At 37.2% G+C, this 26,117-nt stretch overlaps 1 protein-coding gene across 11 annotated transcripts in view; it reads right to left on the bottom strand.

The window, feature by feature from the left end:
• The window catches only part of EYA4 (EYA transcriptional coactivator and phosphatase 4), a 292,396-nt gene that overhangs the window by 122,831 nt on the left and 143,448 nt on the right, over positions 1 to 26,117 (bottom strand). For 10 of the 11 annotated variants that reach the window (XM_032159299.1, XM_032159291.2, XM_032159305.1 and 7 more), the window contains exon 3: positions 21,800 to 21,849. In XM_032159299.1, the coding sequence (XP_032015190.1) occupies positions 21,800 to 21,849 (50 nt within the window). Of the gene's footprint in view, positions 1 to 21,799; positions 21,850 to 26,117 lie in introns of those variants that run through there. The other variant, XM_058435568.1, reaches the window with a different exon arrangement.

The following is a 26,117-nucleotide window of genomic DNA, read 5'->3' as shown; positions in this document are numbered from 1 at the left end:
AACACTGGTTGAATGAGTGTGAATGGACAGAATGACATCATGAACCGCTTTGGTAACTGGGGATCTTATCTGCTCTCCCCTCATCACTCAGTAACATCCACATTAGAAAAGAGATGATGTGCTTTGTCTTTTTTGTCTAATCTCTCTCTTATTGGAACACTCACTGAACTGAGAAAACTAAGTGAACAGGGGAGTCAGTCCAAATAAAGAGCTTAAATTCCTGAGACACTCCTGCTAAAAATACATGACCTGGTGCGGTAGCTCACGCCTGTAATCTCAGCACTTTGGGAGGCTGAGGCGGGTGGATCACCTGAGGTCGGGAGTTTGAGACCAGCCTGACCAACATGGAGAAACCCCATCTCTATTAAAAATACAAAATTACCCAGGCGTGGTGGCACACGCACGCCTGTAATCCCAGTTACTCGTGAGGCTGAGACAGGAGAATTGCTTGAACCCCAGGGGCAGAGGTTGTGGTGAGCCGAAATCACGTCATTGCACTCCAGCCTGGGCAACAAGAACGAAACTCCATCTCAAAGAAAAACAAACAAACAAACAAAAACCAAAAACATGACAGGAAAAGATAATTCCCAGTTCAGAAATATGACTTGTAGAGTGGCTTCCTTCTTTATATGAGAGTTTAGTTGATGAATTGCAAATAGAAGACTATGATTTATCCAGATTTGAGTGGATTATTTTAGGCAGATAAGCTCAATTATGAAAAATAAATATTGCTTGATATCAAGGAAATTCCTTGAAGTAAATGTTATCTTTATTAATAAACGCTTTCTTCAAATGGTCATTTTAATATGGAATTAACATTATATACTATGTGTACTATCCTTGACTTAAACATACAAGAACAAAGTTGTATTTTTTCCCCCCTGTGGTAAAAGCAGGCATTTAGAGCAAAATGAGAAAGATTATTTATGTGACTATGTCCTCTAAAAATACTATTGTTTAGGCTAGGTCTTTGGGAGTTAAATAAAGCCTGTGAAAAATATCAATAAAGCAAGACAGCCAGCTATTTCATAGTTTTCATTCTCTATCAGGCCAGTTCCTGTTTTTCTGTATAAACAAATCAAGATGGTTTTAAAGCTTTTTTGTTATTAGAATCCCAGAATCATATTAACCTTCAGGTGCAATAAAATCACATAAATTCTAATTTAGTGTAATCACATTTTAATTTTTTTTTGGCTATTTGAACTATACAATGTTCATGTTTCCTTTTCCACAAAATGCATAAACACAAAATTAGTAATGGAAATAATAAAAATAGCACTTGATGCTGTTGAAAGTATTTTAGTTATAGCTAATCTAATCCTCATAACAACTGTAGAAAACAGGCATTGTTATTACCCCCATGATAAAATTGAGAAAACTGAGGCACTGAAGGGCCCAAGTTGGTAGAGTGGGTGCTGGAGGGGCTAGGACTCCACTTCTAGACTGTCACAATTCATGGAAACATCAGATAATGAACAATTCTATAAGCCATGTGCTTCCCTAATTCTTACTGGTCTTGTCCCGTTACCCTCCCTCTTGTTTCTCTATAAACATGGGAATTTACTACATTTGCAAATAGATTCATTCTGTTATTCTTTTGGGTTTATATTTTATTTCTCCTGGCTGTGTGTGTGTGTGTGTGTGTGTGTGTGTGTGTATCACATTTCATCTTTATATTGCACAGCTCCCTGGCTCAGTAGACTAGACAGAGATGTAAGCATATGACACCCAGTTCCAGATAAAAATTCCCACAGTGCCTCATCAAAATGAATTTGCTCAGAAAAGTTGACTACACTCTTTCAGTAGATTTCAACATTTGTGTTGGTAACAAAACAATTTGAGTTTAAGCCTCTGGATATATAGCTAGATTCTCACTTTAGAAATTTTTAAATAATATTATTTTATGAATGTTCCATTTTTAGAAATCAGACAGAGAATAAAAAGGGTAAGTGCTATATTTAGAGAGCCAATGAATAATAGAATGAAATTGTAGATGGCAACTACTTAGAGAATAAAGATAATATAAGAAGTGCTCACCACTCAATGACAACAGATGTACCAGAGTGGTTTTCTCTCGTGAGGTATTTTGGAGAGGTATTAAGTACTGCCATTAGAAATCCTTCTGTGTCATGATGCAATCTTTGGTAGCTGTACATGTTAATTTTACAATTCTACAATGACGTAAAGAAGGAGTATGTGTGTGTGTGTGTGTGCGTGCACGTGTGTGTGTCCCCCTAGAATCATATAGATCTTGTTTTGATTTAAAAATATGGGTTTTTGCTGAAACGATCTAGATATCTTTTAGAACAAAAGGGCAAAGGAAATCCCTCCCACAGTCAGTAGAAACAGCTGGTGGGCAACTCCTCAGTTCCCTCCCCTTTTCCTCTTGATTCATTGTGGTTATGCTCAAAGAATAGAAAAAGCAGTACAGTTCATCCATGGCACTGTTGCTATCATCTTTTCCCTGTGACTACTAAAATATTGAGTTTCTGGTATTAGAGAGAGGTATGCAGGGAAACACCCTCAATCTAAGGCTAATGATCCTGAGAGAGGTGAGCCCTGGATTGTGCCACATTACAATAGGTCGACTAATATTTCTCAAGAGTTATTTGTACAAAGGCTGAAGATAACTATCTTTCATTGAGTGTTAACCATGTGTCAAACAGTACACATAATACCATCTAATTTAGTCATCAAGAAAATAGAAGAGGATGGTACCAGATTTCGGGGTTAAACAATGAAGCTAAAAGACTATATGAAACTTAGATGTTAGTAAGAAAGGGACTGATATTTGCACTCAGGTCTTTTTGCATCTAAGGGCTATAGTTGTTATATGATGTTATTTTCTTTTTAAAATTGGTACATAACAGAAGTACACATTTTGAGGGTACATGTGATAATTTGATACATTCATATAATCAAATCAGGATATTTGAGATATCCATCATCTTAAATATTTGTATCTTCTTTATGCTAGGAACATTCCAATTATTCTCTTTTAGATATTTTAAAATGTACAATAGATTAATGTTAACTATACTCACCCTACTGATGTGTTGAACACCAGCTCTTATTTCTTCTATCTAACTGTATATTTGTACCCATTAACCAAAATGTTTGGATCCCTCCTTCCTTCCTACCCTTCCTGGCCTCTGGTAACCACCAATCTACAATCTACTCTCTATCCTTATGAGATCCACTTTTTTAGCTCTACATAGGAGTGAGAATATGTGATATTTGCTTTTCTTTGCTTGGCTTACTTCACTTAAATAATGACCTCCAGTTCTATCCATGTTGCTGCAAATGACAGGATTTCATTCTTTTTATGGCTGAATAATATTCCATTGTGTACATATACCACATTTCCTTTACCCATTCATTCACTATGGGCACTTGGGTTGATTCCAGAAGAGAGGGACAGGACAAAATAGGAAACCTTGAGCTGTGTCCCCAGTCTCATTCCAAAATCAAAGCTGCCCATATGAACCATTTCAAACTTTCTCTCCATTCTTACACAAAAAAAGTTAGAATTTATTAGAATTTGTGGCAATTGAGTAAGAAAAAGTCTACAATTTAACATAAAAAAGCATGTGCCAACTTCAGTTAAATTTATGTTAAATTGTAGATTCTAAATCACAATTTATCTCCAAGGTATTTAAAAATAGCACTGTTAAAAAATAAGGTAATCAATAATAATTTGTATACTTTATTACTGTCCTTTAATTGACTGGGATACCCTTCAATATGATGTCCAGGGCACAAACACTATGTCTATTTTCATGAATTTTGCTAAATGAAATCCTATATTAGAACAGATTGTTTATGCAAAGCAGCTTGCAATATAAGCATATAATTTTTTTCTTTCTTTTTTTTTTTTTTTTTTCAAGACAGAGCCTTGCTTTGTCACCCAGGCTGGAGTGCGGTGGCACAATCTCGGCTCACTGCACCCTCCGCCTCCTGGATACAAGCAATTCCCCTGGCTTAGCCTCCAGAGTAGCTGGGATTACAGGCGTGTGCCACCACACCCGACTAATTTTTGTATTTTTAGTAGAGACAGGGTTTCACCATGTTGGCCAGGCTAGTCTCAAACTCCTGACCTCTTGATCTGCCCGCCTCGGCCTCCAGAAGTGCTGGGATTACAGGCAGGAGCCACCATGCTCCACTGCATATAATTTTCTAACTCGCATCTGTATCGGCGTATACTTTTGTAATGGTGTTGTTTTGCACATAATATGTATTCAGTGTATTTCATTTTATCATGAAACTCTTGAATAGAAAATATATAAGTGTAAAAAGCTATAAATATGTATTAATAGATAAATATGCTGCTATTCTGATTTGCAAACTCAGAAACATAAAAATCAAGTGATGTCAGAGAATAAGGCAAGGAACCCTATGAATAGTATGAAATTTGAAAACCCTAGTTCACTTCTTTTCAGGTCTAACTACCTAACTGTTCCTTCTGTGTTTTCCCAGTAATTATACAAAACCTCCTCTTTGTGTTTTCTCTTATTTAATTTTGTTTAAACTATGGCAGAACTTTATACACTGACATTAAACAATTACCTTCCCATCAAAATTATTTTAAGAAACCTACTCTGGAAATCATACAGGCACGTTGCCAATTTATCCTTGTAATGTGAAGGAGAAAAAATGCTGTTAATATTTTTTAAAGTCAGAAAACTACTCTTAAAGGCAGAAAAATAAAGTATTGTCATTTGATGGGAACTTTGTTTCATATCACAGCATAGACTTCTGCCAGAATTCAATGCTATATAACTACTTACACTTTGATTTTCAGCAGATGTAGTCCAAGTTGACAACATTCTTCTGTGAATCATTAGAAAGTATTTTCACTGAAAACATATTCTTGATTTAAAACATAAGTGGCCTCATTGTATTTTTTTTTCTCAACAGCTTGTATCAACCTGTTTTTAACTCTCTAACTTTTTCCACCTTTCTACACCACACACCAACATCTTGATCTAGTGAACTAACCAGATAATGAATAATACTGTGTATCAGTTTCTCATAGTCATCCTCTACTTGAAAGGGAGAGAAAAATACATTGAAGTACTAGTTTAACAAAAGTAATTTCCTTCTGTTCACTTGTGCTTCATTAGAAATCATTTATATTTGCTCCGAATTAAATAGTTTACTATCAGAAAGAAGAAAATATGAAAATGAAAATGCTTGGCCTGACACTGAAAATTATGTATGTATAAATTATGCCTAGAAAATCCACTAGCTAAGCAAGCTGATTCCCTTTGCATGCTGACCTGAATTTAGCATGACCCAGTGTGGGCACCAGCAGAGCTGAGCTGGCGCTGGTCAAAATAAGAGAGGAAAAGTCCGCAGACATGGGGAGGCCTATATTTAGCTAAAAGATGAATAAATAGGTAGTGACATTGTATCTTCTACTTATTTAATTCACTTTTGTCCACATACTTTATGATTAATCTTTCAACAAATCCAACCCTCCTGCAACACGCACTGATGTATCCTGTTTCTCTTCTTTGTGCCTATTTCCCTGGTTTTATTTGGGGACACGGTTTTACTAAATACGATTTGGCATTGCATGTTAGCAATTTTTTTTTTCAAAGAAGCCATATTAGGACTTTCTTTAGGAAACTGCCATTCGCTTTCTACAGGATGGCCAATTTACCAAAGAAAAGGTCCACATTCTTAGCGAAATTCTGGGTTCTACTTAGAGTCTTCTCAAAGTTTTTAAGCAAGTCTTCCATAGCATGCATGCAAAAGAAACAACTTTAGTAGAAGTCCTTGAAATAAAAAACACATGTCAGACTTAGAAGTTCTAACGCTTATTACTGACAATATAAACAGCCAACTGGATAAAGACAACATGAAAATATGAGGAAAAAAAATAGCAGCTGAAAAATATCAGACTCTCTAAATAAGAAGAAATTGAAACCTGTCCTTATAGTCATTCAGTTAGCAAGAGTTCAACCAACTGATAACAGCTTCAATTTGGTTGTGAAAATTCAATTTAATGAAAGTCTATTGCATAAAATTCTTTTCCCCATAAGAAAAGGAGTAAGAATATTTAGAAAGTAAAAGACACCCAGAATATCTCAAATAAACTAGTCTCAATAACTCCCTCACCCCTACCATACACATAGACTCAATTCACATGGTTTGCAAAACCAGTTTTGGTCATTCCCAGGAATTGCAAACATGGAAAATAAGCTTTCTTTCGTGATTCCTCTGTTTCTTGACTAGGTGACAAGGGCTGATATCTTGCACTGTCCTCCTTTTCTTTTTTTTTTTTTTTCCAGTTTTATCTCTTACATTTAGCAGAAAACATTTAATGGCCACTCAGTTGGTTTAACTAAATGGATTCACAATGTATGGCCACAGGGGAAAAGACACACAAAACAATGCACTATAAGAAACATGGTGATATGGTTTGGCTGTGTCCCCACCCAAATCTTATCTTGAATTCCTGCATGTTGTGGGAAAGACCCGGTGGGAGGTAAGTGAATCATGGGGGCAGGTCTTTCCCATGCTGTTCTTGTGATAGTGAATAAGTCTCACGAGATCTGATGGTTTTAAAAAGCACAAGCCCTCTTCTCTTGTCAGCCCCCACGTGACACATGCCTTTTGCCTTCCACCATAATTGTGAGGCCTCCCCAGGCACGTGGAACTGTAAGTCCATTAAACCTCTTTATTTTGTAAATTGCCCAGTCTTGAGTATGTCTTTATCAGCAGTGTGAAAACTAATACACATGGGGATATATCATATATGCAAATAAAAGGAATCAGTTCCAAATATTTTCCAAACCCTGTTTAGAGAACTGATAAACAATAAATCAAGAAGCAGTTATCAATATGTGAAAAGCCAACTATTTCCAATATTCCTCAAAGATCACTAATTCTAACTGCACGAAGAAAATAACCTTTCCATGAAATAAAATTCAAATTTCTAAAAATCTGTATGCCCTAATATCAAGAATTTGCTAGATGGAATGCAGGTGATTGGAAATGGAATGGAAAGAGAAAAGATGCTGGAAATGTAGGAGTTTTGGAAACAATGTGAAGCCTCACACTGCTCTTCTTCCAGTGTCAGGAAAAAGATTTGAATTCAGGATCTGGAGCTTATTGACTCTTTCTAAGCAGCACCTACAGTCAAATGATGTTACTGGGAAACCGACTCTGAGTTGCTTTTCTAAGGTATTGAGAGGTTGTGCTTTGCTGCCTATACTGTCACGTGGATGCCCTCGTTGCAATGTTAAGTATCTGGGCAGCCATGCCGTGGTTCATTGTCAGAGGCTATAGAAGAGAATGCTTTTTCCAGCTAAGTTGAGTGATTCATTCTGGGCCCTTAAAAGGTCTGCTTCACTAACATTTTCTAAGCCTTGTATTTTCCAGATCCTTTTAAGTCAATGAGATGTGAATTTTTGGGATACACAGTATCTTCCTCTGATGAAAATCATGCATCTCTTGGGTAGCCAGGAGAGTGTGAAACACGGCAGGGAGTTTGGGGTTCTCGCTGTGACTGGGACTGCTACTGAGATCTGGAAGAAGGCATGGTTGGATACTTGTGTCATGTGCTGGTCAGCCCTGCATAGAAAGAATTAACCCTTCTAAATCCCCTTTGGAGAAATACCGATGGGTAATCCACACTTCCAGTCATGTTGCATGCATGCACACATACACACACACACACACACACACACACACACACACAAACAGACCCTCTCCTCATTTTTTCTCTATACCATGGTTTTCATCATTGTTTCTCTTTAAAACAAATACCTATAAATAATGAGAAAAACCTAGGATAATAACTACCCCAACAGCACACACATAACATAATGTTTAAGAATATGTAAATGACAGTGTCTCAGCCACAGTAGACTGTTTCGCCTCTCGTTCAGTATCAGACATGATGCTCCCATGTAATGCCTTCAGTCTTTACTACAACAGCTGTTGCACCGAGGAGGGTGTGGCGCGTCTGTCTTGGCATCCCACCAAACCACATTAATCATTTTTTCCCAGGCTCTAGCATGATCTCTAACATCCCCATTAGTTGGGACTTTAGCTCTTCTATTTGAAGAATAATAGAAAATAAGAGAATGAGGAATACAGAGGAGATAAATAGTATAGGATTGCATCACTTCATGTAATAAGAGTGTGTATGTTCTTGAAAAGATTATATTATTTCTGAGAGGTATGGAATTTTGACAAATTAATCACATGACAGAATGCATTAGAAGAGCTTCCTATGGAAGCCAAGCCTAAAAAAAATGGAACAATTATTTCCTAAGTCATCTTTCCTTTCAAAGAGCTTTTTCACATATTGTGTTGTATTAAAGATAAAAGTGCAATGCCCACGGTAAAAGTCATCCTAAGATAGAAAAGAAGGGGAAGGGAGAGAAGAAGGGGGAGATAGAAAAAGGGAAATTCATTGATTATTACATTTTTATTTCAAAAACGTTTGGTAAGGACACGATGACTTTAATTAGGATAACCATTAAATTCATCATGCAAACAAGTCTTTCTTGAAAGTAAACTCTCTATCCAAAAGGGATGCTGGGATACCAAGTATAAACTGGGACTCTACGTGGAGTAAGCTGGGATACAGAGTTACTCTACTTGTTAGAGCAAACTTAGAGGGTTTTTAATTTTTTAGATGAAGTCTTGCTCTGTCACCCAGGCTGGAGTGCAATGGCACAATCTTGGTTCACTGCAACCTCCACCTCTCAGGTTCAAGCAACTCTTCTGTCTCAGCCTGCTGAGTACCAGGGACTACAGGCACACAACACCATGCCCGGCTAATTTTTTGTATTTTTAGTAGAGATAGGGTTTCACCATGTTGGCCAGGCTGGTCCCAAACTCCTGAATTCAAATAATCTGCCTGCCTTGGCCTCCCAAAGTGCTGGGATTACAGGCGGGAGCCACCACAGCCCAAACTTAGAGGTCTTCCTTAGATTTGATCTTATTTACAGGTGACATTTAAACCTTCTTATATGGCAAACGGTAGTGAGACTAGTGTAGGGTAAAGACTTGAAGAACTTGCCACTTCTCTCCACAAAATATAAAAACTAGCTCCTCATTCATTCACTCATCCATTCCTATTATAAATATTGACTGCACTCCTACTATGTGCCACACACTGTGCTAGGTACCTGACCTGGATTGGAGAAAAAAAAAAAAAAAAATCCCTAAGTGATCCAGATGCTTGAGTTGCTCATGTTAGCATAAAAAAGGAATAATTCTAGATAACCTCATCTATCCAGAACCTTCAAGGAATTTGGTCATTATGGTTTAGTTAAATATTGTGTGTTGCTGAGCTGTGGTCGTTTTAAGCAATAACATATTTTAAATGGGATCATTTTGTATATAAATAATTCTAAAATATTTTAATGGGATAATTTTGTATATAAATAATTCTAAAATGTTATGATGTTAAATGTAATTTAACTTTTACTGAGAAAATCAGGGTGACCAACACTAGTGAGAATCATCACACAGTACTAAGGCATATCAATGTCCTCAGGGATTACTAAAGCATACTGGGCTTCCAGTGTTCATGCCAAAATATCTCATGTGACTAAGCATTTTGCATTCTTACATTTACGCTTTGCTATTTTTGTCTCCTTTTTGTCATTAGACTGTCACTTGTCAATACTATCACTATGCCTACTTGTAATAAGAGCAGTCATTTAAATTCACATAATATGGTGGCAGGTACTTTGTTAAACATTTTTGATATACTCCTTCACTTAGAATTTAAAACTATGCCTTCAGTAAGACAAAACATTCTGAGACAACATCTCAGAGATAGCTCTATGAAGCCTAGATTTGTCACAGGCTTTTTTTTTTTTCTTTCTGTAATTCTCAAATATGTCTGTATGGGTGAGGTTTGCTAGACAACTGAGTTTGCTAAGTCTGTGGAGCCTTGGAAATTAATTATAACTAAAGCAAAAGTATTTTTTAAATACAAGCTTATATATACATTTTCCCAACTATTCTTATGTTGGACATTCTCTCATTGGAAATTTAAATATTTAGAAAAAGTAGAGCTTAATTCTAGCTATATGAATTTTAGGAATATAAAGACAGTTATTTGGCACAGTAAGCATGCCCGAAAGACTTCAAGTATCAGGTGATAGAAATTCATAAACACATGAACAAAGAACCCATTCATCCATTGGCTTATTGAAAACCAAATGAGAATACTGTGTAGGTTGCTAAGACAACTGAAATGTGATGATTAAATGTAAGATAATAAGCAGAATCTCTGTACCTTTACAAATCAAAATTTTGGAATCTCTATTAAGCCCTCATCTATATTTAAGACTGAGACTTTAAGAACACTACTTTAGAAAAAGGCTTAAGGCTTCGAGTTCCACTGGTGAAGAATCTTGAAGCCTTCGGATCAGGAGAGAGCCCTAGTCTTAGAAGATGTGTGTGGTGTGGCAGAGAGAGGTGTTCCTGGTTGGGGATCAGCCCCATCTTGTAGCAGTGACAAAAGAGGCAATTAGTCCAAGACATTTATTTGAAAATGGTTTATTGAAATGATAAGTAAGTATTTCCAAAATATGGAAAAGACTAGAAATAGTAGCTTTTTCTAGAATATTGCTATTTCAAATTTTGAACTCTGGGCTCACTCTATTCTAGCCACACTGTCCTCCCCTCCTCTGTCGCCTCAACATGCCAGGCAGGCTTTTACTGAAGGGAGTGTACTTCCACCAGCTCTCTGCTTGGCTCACTCATTCATTTCCTTCAAGTTTGCTAAAATATTACCCAATTTAAAACCACAACCGATTCCCCCCCTCAATGTTCCTAATCCTCTCTATTTTATTCAATTGGTGGGTATGTATTACCTTCTAACATACTCCTTTACCATGTATGCTCTTGTTTTGTTTACTGACGTATCTCAAGCATTTGGTGCCCGACCCATAGTAGATGCTCAATAAATAGTACCTTTAAGGGGGAGAATAAGCATTTAATTGAACTACTGAGAGAAAAACTATTAGATCCCCCTTTCTATTACCATCTCAAGTTGGCCAAGCATGAAGTGGACCACAAAAGCTTCTATGCTTCTACTCACATTGAGTCTAGAACTTCTGCACTGCCGATGCTCTAAGTGCAAAATAAGGATTTATGAAGCTTAATAACCCCTAAGCAATCTTGGTGTTTACTCAGAGATGGTTGTTGACCTCAATCGACAACATTCTAATTACCCCTGTGATGCAAAGCAGAGTCTTGTCCTAGCTCCTTAGGTCCTCTGGATAGAAGTCACTGCACAAATGCTGCTTTACATGAGGAATTACTCTGACCAAATTAATTCAAAGCAGCTAACAGTCTCCAGAATGACAGTTTTATACTGTTAACCACAAAGATTTCTGAGCTCAGTTTACTATAGGAGAGGTTGATCAGGAACACAGCCATTTTCTGGAATTAATCACTAATACATGTGGGGAAGACAAGCATTTTCTCATCTCTAAAGAACAATGCAAGCTGTCAGAAAGAAGAAGCCAGATCCTTCCCCCTGCCACCATGCCCATTTCAAGCCAAATCTATTATTTCATGCTTTATATGCATGTATTTGTTCTTAAATCAAAAGAAATAAGTATCCACTGTAGAAAATTTGGAAAATGTGTTTAAGCTATGAAAAAAATAGTGTGTAGTGCCTCCCCAAAATAACCACAATTTGCTAAGTGTCTCTACAGCCTTTTAAGTAAGTTACATAGCTGGTCTCCCTGCCTCCAAGCACCTGAGTCACGGTTGATCTGTCATCACCAGTACAATTTTAATTATATCATTACCTGATCAGAAATCCATTGGTGAGTTCTCAATACCTGTAAGAGAGCTTGCCAAGTTTCAAATCTGGGCTCTAGGTTATTGATTGCTGACTGTCTTTCTGCAGGTATGTTTGAACATTTTTTTTTTAAAGAGCTGAAATCTAGACACTAATTTTGGCAAAATTGAGGGCATTAGTTAGACAATTATTTAACAACTAAACACAGGAAATGGAGAAAGCAATTTGCATTTGAATTGGTATTTGAGAGCCCAAGAGAAGACTGGGTCCCTTGAATAGGAACTGGTCAGCGTGGGGATGGGTATAGGGAGGCCAAAAATTGGTACAAGAGTTTATATAAAGAGGGGAACTGAGTTCCTCTTACTTTGCAGTTTTGCTGTCACTCCTCTTAAAGGTCTGTCTCCAGAAATCTCTACTTTCAGATCATGGTTTGTAGATGCCTGACCTATGAAATCAAGCTCTAAGTCTCTATAGTAGTAAAATGAATAGCCATTGAGTTGTCTCCAATTAGGAAAGGAGGGAGTGGATTTTCAATTTCCTTGATATATGCTAGTTTATATAGGCTGGATTATAAAGTGAAGGATGAGGGAGAGGTAGGTGCTGGATAAAACTGGCAGGTTAAAAAATGTCCTGGGAAGGGAAGTAGTAGAAAGTAGGGGGCACTTGTGGGTTATCTCCCCTCATCCTTTGCTTGAAAGCTCCTCGCAACCCAATTCATAGGCTCCCAGAGGTGGCTCCTGGAAGCCACATTTCTGTTTTGTGACCCTGCCTCTCTGAAAACATTCCCGTCCCTAGAAATCTGGAACTGAGATAATGAAAAAGAGAGGAATCTATTATCTGGGTGGCTAAAGAAGTCAAATGTATAAAATCAGGAGCAGTGTCACATGGACATTTTCCTCTTGTTGTGGGGCCTGGAGAAAAATAAGGCTGGTCAACCAGAGAGATAAAGACACAGAACGGTGAAGCAAAGGGGACAGAGATGAACAACAGATGAACAGGGAGATAATCTGTGTCTCCCATACCTTCTGAGATTCAGCAAGCCCTCTTTTCCCGAGTTAAGAAATTAACCCTTTGCTTAGGCGCATGCCTGTAATCCCAGCTACTCGGGAGGCTGAAGCAGGAGAATCGCTTGAACCCGGGAGGTGGAGGTTGTGGTGAGCCGAGATAGTGCCATTGCACTCCAGCCCTCCAGCCTGGGCAACAAGAGTGAAACTCCATCTCAAAAAAAAAAAAAAAAAAAAAAAAACCCAAAAAATAATAGATACTAAAACTTCCTTTTTCTGCTTCAACTGGCTGACAACAGTAGCTGCAACCAATAAGAGTCCTAACTAAAACAACTAGCAAGCTAAACCAGCCACAAGCTGTGCTAACCTACCCTAATTTTCTAATCTCATCTACTATTTCTTCACGTTGGATCAAGTAGGACTATCCAAAAACCATACCTTTCAATTTCAGCTCCTGGGTTTTTTTGGTTTGTTTGTTTGTCTGTACCTCACTGTGAGTTCTCTTTCCTTCATTTCTTCAAAATTTATCTATTCTTTGACATTCAGCTATAGCCCCCCAATCTTCTATAAAGCCCTTCCTAACCCCCAGGTGCTCTTATTCTCCTCTATCCCTCTAATGAAATGATTTCATCTGTAGAACTTACCAGATAAGTATTACCTAAAAATAGATGCCCTTGGGTGGCCACAGAGTTCACACATACACGATTTTATTCTATGATATATGTAGGAAATGGAGACAGCAGGGGAGATGGAAAACCATACCTACGTAACTGGTATATATTTTTTCCTAGAATGTTCTGGGACTAATGTTAGAGCCATGCACTGCTATGTCAGTTTGGAACTATAGGTAGAATACAAAATGAGACTCAAGCAACATTTAACAGAGCAAAATAAGGGAACTAGGGCCAGGTGCAGTGGCTCACGCCTGTAATCCCAGCACTTTAGGAGGCCAAGGTGGGCAGATCACTTGGGGTCAGGAGTTTGAGACCAGCCTGGCCAGGATGGCAAAACCCCACCTCAACTAAAGATACAAAAAATAGGCAGGTGTGGTGGCGGGGGCGCCTGTAGTCCCAGCTACTCGAGAGGCTGAGGCAGGAGAATCGCTTGAATCCAGGAGGTGGAGTATGCAGTGAGCCGAGATTCTGCCACCGCACTCCAGTCTGGGTGACAGAGCGAAAGTCTGTCTCAAAAAATAAAAATAAAAATAAAAATAAGGGAACTAGGAGAGTGGACAACAGGTAGCCCAGAAAACCCCCGACCTTTTGTGGGCAGTAATTAGGCACAAAAAGTATATTTTCACATTTTTACTTCCTGCACAAATAAATTCTTAAGGTTATTTGCTCATGCTTATGTATATACTCTGTCTACTGAATACTGCCTGATCAATTGACCAACAGGGCAACACCCTATGGAAAGTGTCATTAAGAAAGCCTCTCTGACAGTCTTGGCAGAACAGAAAGGCAGGGTCTAGACCCAAGTAAGCCATGTGAAGACCTACTGCATTCATTCAGAGGTGAGATGGCAAGATTCTGAACTTTCATAGTGGCAGTGAGATGAGGCAGGATAAAGAGATTCAAAAAGCACGGCAGAGGAAAATTCAAAAAACATGGTTTCATAGAAAATTGGGGGGCTATAGCTGAATGTCAACTTGATGACCACCAGGATTAGGAAAGGGAGCAAGAAGTCAAAGATTGCTCAAAAGTTCTGAGACAGGACAACTGAGACAATTATTTATCACTAGAAAGGAAAGACCCTGGGGAAAGAAGTGTAATTACAATTTTTCACAAGTGGAGCTGAGATGGCAGAGAGAAATCCCTAACGAAATTACACTAGGGATTTGTGGTTAAAAGAGATACTCCAGGAGCAATTGCAAGCCAGATTTGTGTATTTGGAAGTTATTCATTCATTTAACAGATATGTACTAGGGACCTGCTATGTGCTAGGCCCTGTGCTGTATACTAATGAGGCAATGGTGAACAAAGGCAGATATGAACTCTAATCTTATAGATCTTATAGTCTGGTGAACTGAGGAGGCATTTACCAAATGCAGAATCTCTGAAGAAGAACATGGTACTCTGTGGCCATGTGATGGTGGGGCTGGACTAGTCGGCTGGCTAGGGAAGGCTTCCTTAAAGCATTGAGCTTCTTCAGGAGTTTGGCGGCCACTCCACTTAAAGGTCTGTCCCTAGTAATCTCTCCTTTCAGATCACAGTTTGTAGATACCTGACCTATGAAATCAAGCTCTAAGTCTCTATAGTAGTGAAATGAATAACCATTAAGTTGTCTCTAATTAGAGAAGGGGAGAGTGCTGCCACAGGCGCAAAACATCTGGAAGATCATTTGAAATGATGTAGGTAAGCGAAGGTGGGAGGGGAAAGGAGAAACTGAAAGGGAAGGAGAGTCCCAGCCTCTGTAGAGAGAGGCGAGTAGCACTGGTGAATGCAGACCTCCTAACAAGAAGCACCTAATGCGCACTGAGCAGAAGCAGAAGGACGTGGGCGGAGCATGCTAGGCACTGTGGGCCACATCAAGAGTTGTAAACAGAGATTATACGTGAAAAAGTATGAAACAAACGAAATCAAAAGCATCAAGAATAAAACCTAGGGAGCTGAAGACAGTGAGGCAAAGGTTAAATAAACACGGTGTGAATGAAGAAATGCCACAGTGAGGCCCTTCTTCCTTTTGGTTGCAGCCTATCCTTTTTCCTTAATGGGTTTTAGGATGAGTCTTCTTCAATGTACACACATAATAAGCAACTATTCTCTGAGTAACAATGAGAAGGGACATGTACTATTTTATTATCATTTGCCCACTCATTTAATCTTAGAAAATGATGAACTCTACAGGGGAAGTGCAGAGAGAAATCAACAAGTGTACAAATAACACTCAGCTACACTGGCCAATAAAGATAAGTTACCAGGAGTTCCCAATGAGTTACTAGAAGGGCCAATTGGGCACACATGTGATAAGACATTTAGGAAACAATAGTCTATGTTTTGAGACTTTTTTTATTTTTGAGACCGAGTCTCACTCTGTTACCCAGGCTGGAGTGCAGTGGCATGATTACGGCTCACTGCAACCTCCGCCCCCCAGGTTCAAGTGATTCTCCTGCCTCAGCCTCCTGAGCAGCTGGGATTACAGGTGCCCATCACTATGCCCGACTAATTTTTGTATTTTTAGTAGAGACAGGGGTTCACCATGTTGGCCAGGCTGGTCTCGAACTCCCGACCTCAGGTGATCCACCCGCCTCGGTTTCCCAAAGTGCTGGGTTTATAGGCGTGAGCCACTGTGCCTGGCCGAGACTGTTTTTTAATTCTGCAATTATCACTGAAATAAGTGATTTGGCAGACACCACAGACAATTATCTGAGGAAATCAGCACAGGATGCCACCATGAACAAAGGATCAAGATAGGTCAGCTATCGAAGACACAATTAACAGCAAAACAGAGGACAGCATTCACCCTCATTCACAGCCCCGTCTGCATCCACAGCTGCAGGAATCTGTCAGCACACCCCAGAAAAGGTAAAACAAATTCTGAAAATCTCCAGTAAATGCCAGCCAAAAATGATGAAAAGACTAGAGAAGCATCCACATGAGGCCAGACTTTGAAACAAGACAAAACACTTCCCAAATTGGGAAGAAAAAGATTAAGCTATAATATGACTCAGGTTAAATAAATGACATGAGAATTAAATCACACTCTTAGAATATTTACTTATTAGAATATCTATCATTTTCAGGGGAAGTATGCCTTGTAATTTGAAAGAGGTGGTTTTTAATAATTAAAGGAATTAATTATTACTTTGCATTGTGATTAGTAATTTCCTGGGTTCGTTAGTCAAAAAGATAATATATGATAATAATATAATTAAGTCCAAGAAATGGTTACCTAATTCTGTGGACTGTACAACCAGATCGTGTTACTGAGAGAATCTAAGGTATTTAGAACTATATTCCAAACTTCCAGGTTTGAGAAAAACGCAAACTGGCAGTAATAATTTTTGGTACTTCTTGGAGACAGAATATTGGGCTAGATGGGCCTCCGATTTGACACAGTGAAATACTATGCATGTTTCACAAAGGAGCCCTCAGCTTTCCCTGCTTTGAAAACAATACAGCATTTAATTTTGAGACCGGCAATTATATGCAGATAAACATTTCAGTCTTCTGGAAGTACTGCAATAATTATTTTACTAGCAAATAAGTATGTATAATAGAATATATTAAACGTTATTAAATCACAACTGTCTACATAATAGGAGTTAGGAATTTCATTTTTTAAGCTGTTTCATGTAGACATTGAATAGATAAACTCCCTGAGGCTCACTTAAATATTACATATTAAACTGAAACTAATTCCAATGCTTCTTTAAAAACCGGAAAGTCATTTTGCCTTTCTCTTAATAACTGGAAAGTTAGTAAAGACTAGGGCAAGAAGACACAGGCCAAGGCCTTTGCTAATTTCAGGTAATCATTAAGTTCTCAGCAAACTCAATTTCTTTAACTTACGAAGTGGAGAAGAGCAAATCCTCCCCACTACCCACAGAATGTTTTGTTATTCTCCATGTGGAAAAACTATCATCTTAGCTCATACATACCATAAGTTCTTCCTATATTTTAAGATTCTCCTTAGATCTCCTTACTATATTCTACTGGTGACACTGTGGCCAGGATGAAACAAAGCTACTAAAGGACAAGAGCTGGCTTAACTCCTGATAAGTCACTTCACAGCCCAATTTCACCACAATTTCTATTTCTATTCACTCTCTAATTAACAAAACAAGTATAAAATAAGAATTTCCTATTTTGAGTTTTATTTTCTTCCTATGTCTTTGCTCTCTTCTTGATGAAAATGCTAGTCAGTGGCCCAAGAGAGAAAAAGCAAAGAGAAACAGAAATAGAAATTCAACAGAGAAATCATTTGTGTGTTATAGGGACTACTTTAACACAGAGACACCCTAAGATATTTGTGAAGTATGCAATACAAGAATGAGATAAATCATTTCCTCACCTCATTATCAGAAATAAAAAGGACTGAAAGTAGAGGAGTTAAAAAAATAAGACTCATGGAAACTTCTGCTGTAAAATTCATTTGTCCAGGAGCTATTTATTACATTAAACAGGAACCATGTATTTTCAGTGATGAGTCGAATGGGACCCAAATTGACACAAATAAATTCACCATGAAGACAGAAAAAAACAACAATGCAAAATATCATTTCAGTTTATGTTTTAAGATGGTCTATCTAGTAACAAACTTAATTTTAGGGTAAGGATATTAATTTTGTTTTTCTCATAAATTCATTTTATGGTTAACATTAGTTTAGGAACAATAGCACATCCTGGACATGGTTAGCAACACAGAGGAAAGCAAAAAAAGAAGAACATTTAAGGAATGTCAAATTTTACACAAAGCACATCATATCCCTTTCCACATGACATCAAGTTTAGTAGCTTTAGGAAACAGGGAAAGAATACTATCCCTGACGTCTGGCTTATACTATATACATGTAATGCTATTTCAAAGAAGATAGTTTGGTGCCTTACTTATATTCCATGCGTTTGTAAATTCTTTTTCCCAATATACCATTACATCTGCAGCCCAAGCATTTCTTCCCAAAAGAATTAAGGCCAAGCAAGAAAAAGAATTTGCTGATACACATATGTCACTTCAAGAATTCTCTTGTCAAAGTCTCCACACCCAATTTAATTATTTCCCTACTGTAAAAACACTTTCCATCTGCATTTATTCTAATCATTTCAAATCCAAAACCAACATACTATAAAGCTAACTAAATAAATGAATGATATTAGCTTTAGGTTCCAAGTGAGGCAGCATTTTTTAGGCAGTAGGTCTCTGGCTCACATTTTATGCGAATACAGTATTTCATTTTGAGTTCAATTCTTTACTTGATATTTGTTTAGAATAAAACTACCTAGCCCCGGGCTTTAAATCTCAATCTGAATCTCTCTCTCTCTCTGTCTCTCTCTCTCTCTCTTCCATACACACACACACACACACACACACACACACACACAGAGAGAGAGAGAGAGAGAGATACATACACACACAGAGGAGAGAGAAAAAATATATACATATATAATATATATAAAATATATACATATATAATATATATATAAAATATATATATTTTGTGGGTTTTTTTTTTTTTTTTTTTGAGATAGAGTCTCGCTCTGTCACCCAGGCTGGAGTGCAGTGGCACAATCTCGACTCACTGCAAGCTCCACCTTCTGGGTTCACGCCATTCTCCTGCCTCAGTCTCCTGAGTAGCTGGGACTACAGGCGCCCGCCACCATGCCTGGCTAATTTTTTGTATTTTTAGTAGAGATGGGGTTTCACTGTGTTAGCCAGGATGGTCTCGATCTCCTGACCTCATGATCTGCCCGCCTCGGCCTCCCAAAGTGCTGAGATTACAGGCGTGAGCCACCGCATCAGGCCCTGTGGTTCTTAATGAACAAAAAAGAATGTACCCATATATGTATGTATTAAAATAATGCTGCCTAGTGTCTATATTAGAGACATTTTTCTTGTTTGGTTGTCATTTTTTTGTTTTTTGACAGGTTACAAAAACTGAACCTCAGTACTTGCATATAATTTGTTCACTATTCAGTAAATTCTTGTATCCTTTTTGTGCTGAGTGCTTTTTAGTATATTTTTATTTTCTCCTTGGTGTTCCATCAATATATTAACTAAGTGCCAGTTCTGGCACTCTCAGACCTAATATTGGTGAATAAATACAGGATCCAAGAACAGTCACATTTTTACGTTATTGATAGATATTGACCAGAGTGTGGAGATTGGCCATTGTACCACAGGTCAAGAGAGGAGACCTGTCGCTATCAAAATGTCTGGGCAAACTTGAACCAATAAATGACTCTAGGTCTTCTTGAAGGTCTTTCCATCTCACATTTTAAGAAAAATTATTGTATTTGTTTGCTTGTTTTTGATATCACGAAGTTATGAAGTTCTTAGAAATTGATTTGCCTGATTTTACCCATTTATATTATAGATTAGGAAACTTTAAACAGCTAATCCATGGCAACTAACTGCTGATTTCCAGGAACTTTGGCTACTTTTCCATTTAGAGAGACATCTATTATTAAATGACAAATATATTTTAAGCAGTCTTTAAAAAAACTATTTTTTTCTTAAAAATAAAATTATATTTTTAAGGCCACATGGGCTGGGATTTTCTAGATAAAAAAGAATGACTTAATTCCAGGTTTAAATACACTGAGCTCTGAACTCTATTTCTTCTCCAACTTACTGATACCAACTATGAACAATGAATCAGTTTGATTGCTTTCTGTTAGTTTAAAATTTACTTAAGCATAGTATTATCTGTCCAAAAATCCTGAGTAGCCTCAAAGCTAAAAAATTTTGATATGAAATATTAATAATAAGGATGATTATATTGTTCCGTTTTTCCTAACTCCCAAGACCAGCTGCTTGCAAAAATTATCTAATTGCGTATATCATCCTTAAAAAGCAAGTCATAGGCAGGTCACTTATATAGGTCCGCAAATACTGAGGAAGGAGGTGCCTCCAAGGAATAGAGCCCCAGTCTTCCCTTCTGTTCGCACATCCTAGAACTACTCTGCTTTGTAGGAAAACATTTAGTGGTTCATCCATTTCCTAACGCTCCAATAATCTAAAATTAGTTCCATTTTGATAGCTAATTACACAGAACAAAGATCAAAGATCAAAAATCGGATATCATATCATATGCTCTTCATGATCCAAAGGGAAAATCCATATGCAATCATTTTAATATAATATGTATAGGAATCAATTACAGGAATATCATACTGCATACAACAAAACAAGAGTTACTCAAACTATAAGTGGACTATACATAAGATACACTTACTCTACAAAAAGAAAAACATAACAGCCATTAAATTTTTTTTTTTTTTTTTGAGATGGAGTCTCGCTCTGTTGCCCAGGCTGGAGTGCAATGGCACGATCTCAGCTCACTGCAACCTCCGCCTCCCGGGTTCAAGTGATTCTTCCACCTCACCCTCCCGAGTAACTGGGATTACAGGCACCCGCCATCATGCCTGGCTAATTTTTGTATTTTTGTAGAGATGGGGTTTCACCATATTGGCCAGGCTGGTCTTGAACTCCTGACCTCAGGTGATCCACCCACCTTGGTCTTGGCCATTAACATTTTACCCAGATATGCAATGTTTTCATGTACCAAGAAAATCACTACATGCACTATATGCTGGAGAAAGTGGGACAAAATAAACCGAGACCTATCTCTCAATTGAATACAAATAGGTTAAGTCATATCACTCATAGCATAGTAAGAACATGTGCTTATTATTGTCATAGTATTTACGAGACTTTTACTTATCCATTCAAAATTGCAGCCTGGACTTTGAAATGAAAGCAATGAAAATGTGTAGGTCTAAAAAAATCTGTTGGGCATCTGGTTCAACCACAAACAACTAAATGGTGCTAAATTCCTATATGAAGTGGTCTGACCACTTTAATTCATCATTTCCACAGGTTCCAAACAACCCAAACGAGAATGCCAAATTAACTATGAGTTTCCTAATTTGACAACATTCTCAAAATCTAGCAATGTTTCACTGCAAAGAAAAAGAAATATCATAGTTTTTTTTTGTAAACACAGATTTGACAGTTATTCAGTATCTGGCACAATTTTAGATTCAAAACATTATAAAAAGAAATTAGAACAAAAAAATGAAGATTAACTTAATGCCAAGGGATTTTTTTTCACGTATTTCTAGAGATATTTCCACTATTGTTCCTTAAAACTGACTTCAATCCAGTCCTTTTTACTAATATTATGAGTAGTGGTACGCCAGCCAGCATGATATACAGTTTCCATAAAGATAAGTTCTTCAAGAAGCTCAATGTTTCAAATCACAATTGTGTCTCAGGTATAACATCTTACTAGTGCTCCAAAATTGTAATTCTCCTTAGTGGAGTCTTGGTCTTTATTTTACTGTACCTGGAATTCTGAGATTCTGAAACATCTGATTCTGTGCACGTTTTCTTTACCTGTAAGAAAAGAGTACTAGTTATTCTCATATGAAAATACAACTTCCTCACTCAGGTTCACACACTATTAAAGTGGATACAGCTCTGTTCACCAAGTTCTCTATAAAATACCCCCCACACTTTATAGCAGCAGCATAAATAGTGTATGTCATTATTATCCCACGAACAGCTGCCAAATACCCTTCCCTGGATTCCATTAGTATGTAAAATGTTCAGCTGAAATAACTGGGGATAAGCCTAACTAGGAACAAAGAAACCAAAGAACCAGGTTTCCCACTTAGGAGCTAGAAAGCTACACTGTTCTGAATCCACTAAGAAATGTTTTTCCAACTGATACTGCTTCTGTCTCCTACTAAAAGCACATAATAATAAACACCAGGTTTTGATGCAAAGCACAGCATTAACTAAAATGTTCATACACTAATTTTCATTTTCTCAGTCTAGTGGCTGTATGTTTTATATATGTCTCAACATATCAATTAAGTTTAGCACTGCTTCACACATATATTTTCAGTATATCTTGCAGACTATATTTAAACTTTGTGGTTTTTAACCCATAGAGGTAAAGGATGAGAATAACTCATACTTCAAGGCCATGCTATCTATTTCTGGACAAAAGTATGTGGTAAATCCTCTAAAGACGGTGAAATCCATAGCTTTGCACAATTTCACTTCAAGCACATATATCTATATCTGATTATTATGGTCTTAAAAGTATATGCAGAGTAGACTAAACTTCAAAAATCTCTTGGTTAATATGAAAAATGTACAATATACATTTACAAGCCCACTATTTCTGGGGGTTCATATTTCAATAACTTAACTATGCAACCTATGGAATCCAAGGAGTTTTACTTCCAATATGTGGTTTGGAAGCAAAAAAATATTCTACTGAATATATACCATGAGGAACATGTGTGCAATGTGAATTGTAATATGAACAGTACCACTTAAAGGTAAGTCTTAAGCTTTGAAGATACAGCATTGTCTTTCCAACTCACAAAGTAATTTTTTCCTCCTCTGTCTCAGAAGAATGCTTAAAAAACAAACTCACAAAAACGCTACATTTTCAAAAATCCCTGTCTTTTGCTTTTAATACAAAGTCTAGACATTTTTATAATCTGGGAAATCAATTATTTTCTTGGTTAACTCTGTAGTCTCTTTTGCATCTTGTGTATACACTTACACAATATGAAAATAAAACTGACCAGCAAAGAGACTGTCATCCTGTTTTATTATGTAATGTCTTCTATGCCCTTAACATGGTAATCAGTACCATGAGATGGAGGGGAAAAAAAAAGAAAAAAAGAAAAAAGAAAAAAAAAGCGGTTTCATGGAGAGAAGAAAAAGGAGGAGGAGGTAGAGAAGGAGGAGGGGATGAGAAAAGGAAGAGGAAGGAAAAAGAGAAAGAAGAAGAGACGGAGGAGAGGGAGAAGAGGAAGAAAGGAGGAGGAAAAAGGAAGGAAGAAGGAAGGAAGGAAGGAAGGAAGGAAGGAAGGAAGAAAGGAAGGAAGGGAGGGGAGGGGAGGGAAGGGAAAAAGAAGAAGAGGAGGAGGAGGAAGAGGAATAAGGAGTAGGAGGAGAAAAGGGGAAGGGGTGGGGAGGGGGAAATACTCTTTTTAAAATGTAAACATAAAATTCACTCCAAATCCCACAAGTCTTATGTCCATTAAATTTGTATGAGGAAAACAAGAATTAAAAGGAAAGCATATCTGTAAAAAAAAGAACCTTCTTTCCTACTGGTTCTTGCCTATGATTTATCGTCGTCAAAAAAGTATATGAACTGCCCAATGAATACATAGAAATTATCCCCAGGTGAATGTCACTTTCCTCAAGACCATGATGACTGGACCTTGGGACTGGCTGAGGAAGCTCCAGACCACCACAAACTAGACATATGCTCCCAACTGAAAGTCAGAGACAGACAAGCTTCCTATCATTTAACTTTTTTTAGTTTTTAACACCCACGGCTTTCCAAAGCATAATTACCCCAAAGAACTTACTAGAAAGTTCTGCTTGTTTTAATTTATTCTCAAAGTAGTAACAGTAAATGCAGAGAACACATCTACAGGGTTTTTGCTATTTACTACCCACAGAGTCCCAGACTTATAACCAATGCTTAACAGGCATGTGATGAAAGAATGAATTAGAAATTCCTTTAGATATTAAAATAACCATTTAGCAGAGTGGTTATTTTTAGAGGTTTCATTCATTTGTTCTTGGTCAAATGAGAGAAGAATAATATTTAGGATACCATGACTACTCTAGGGAAAGTCTATCTAAAGTATTGTGAGTGTTCATAGAACAAATTAACCCAGCCAAAGGAAGATGGAGAAGGCAATGAAGAAAGTGAGTTCTGAATTGAGTCTTCAGAGACTGTATGTGGGAAATGGTAGGTATTTCAGTGTCAAGAAGTTTGCCAGAGGAAGCATGTTATGAAGCCCTTATATGTGGTAAAGAATTTGGAATTTAACCTTTGGTCAGTGAAGACCATTGAAAGGCTGTAAAAAACAAACTGGGTAGAGATCCTGTAGAAGCTAATGTGGAAGGGGGATGAGGTGAGGGCTGAAAGTTGGGAAAAGCCTAATGCAACAAAAGGGATAGTAGAAGTTCCATGAAGGCAGACACGGTATTGATCTGGTACCTCATTATATCCCCAGCCCTGAGTAGGTGTTCCCCAAATGCTACTTTGAACCATTCAATCTGTCAGTGAGAGATGGTGAAGACTCAAATTAAGACAGGAGCCATGGGGTGAACTGAAAGGGTGTTTTTGACGAACACTTCTGAGATAGAATTGACAGAATATTGTAATTGATTGAAGTATTAACTAGAATATTATCAGATCTTTTTATCTGTATTTGAAAAGAAAGTTTAGATATACCGAAGACAAAAAAGGTTATTTTATGACATCTTCAAATTACTTCAAAACCCTATCTTATTTCTGAATTAAGGTAGAGGAGTTAAAGGAATCATCAAGAAAGATATTTATAGGGTTTTGATCATAGAATTAGAGGCAAATGGATAGTTTTACCTAATTTGAACACACTCTTCCATTTGAGACTTCATTAAATGGCAAGTGCTGAACCATATATGCTACATAAGAAAGAATATTCTTACAAAACATATAGAACCTTCAATGACTATCATTTAGGCAGGATTGCAGTGGCTATTCATAGGTGCAGTCATGGTGCACTACAGTCTCAAACTGCCTAGTGTAAGCCATCCTCCTGTCTCAGCCTTCCACATAACTGGGTCTACAGGCATGCACCATCACCCCAGGCTTACTTCTGAATGTGTTTTGAATAAAGTGGAAAACAAGCAGGCCAAGAAATGAGTCAGAATTTCATGCCAAAAAGTTAAATTCAAATCCTAGTTTTCACAAGACACACAAGGGAGTGGGCAAATAAATAAAAAAATAAATGTTGAAAATTTTTCCATAGAAATATACACAGACACACACACACAAACACACACACACCAAGAGAGAAAGGATGAATAGCGTAAATGAATGCAACTTGCTGCAAATAAAGTGAACTTTAACCTATGCAATATCTCTTCAGAGAAATTAAAAAATACAGGAAAATTCCAAGCACCATGAAAAAGAGTTAAATGTTCAACTATTTTAAGAAAAGTAACTATTAGTATTCAATGAAAACACAAATATCAAAATTCTAAATGTTTTAGATGAAGGAATGGATGAATAATAGCTAAAATTTTTGAGTGTTTACCACATGCCAGGCACAGTGCTTAGATACATACAATTTTCTTCCCAGTTCCCATATACTAACACTGAGAAGCAGACAACCTGAAAGCAAGTTATGTAGCAAATTTCAAATCCAGATCTATGAAGGCATTTTAACCAGAACCTATGAAGAACCTAAAATTCATAAACATATGAATTAAAAATGTTCAAAATGAAGATCAAAACATCTTAATATTTAAAATTTTATTTCAATTATGCAACAATCATATTTACTGCCATTTATTAAGCAAATATTCTTTTCCACTCACTCTGCTAGACTATGTATATATATAATCTCATTTAATGCATGTAGAGAGGTATGATGAATAAAATCCTCCTCTTATGAACGAGAAAACTAATGTGCAAAGAGGTTCAACAACTTGCCTAATATCCCACAGCTAACACTAGCAAGACTGGAATTACAACTTAAGGCCACATATCAAGACTTTCATTCTCTCCTATGCTACATTTGCCAGTTGCGTTCATTAGTTTACTTTTCTTTCTTTTTAAAATCTCACTTTATTGA

Source organism: Hylobates moloch, unplaced genomic scaffold, assembly GCF_009828535.3.
Source record: "Hylobates moloch isolate HMO894 unplaced genomic scaffold, HMol_V3 SCAFFOLD_2, whole genome shotgun sequence".
In the NCBI taxonomy this organism is placed as follows: Eukaryota; Metazoa; Chordata; class Mammalia; order Primates; family Hylobatidae; genus Hylobates; species Hylobates moloch.
This window is presented reverse-complemented; position numbering and strand designations above follow the sequence as displayed.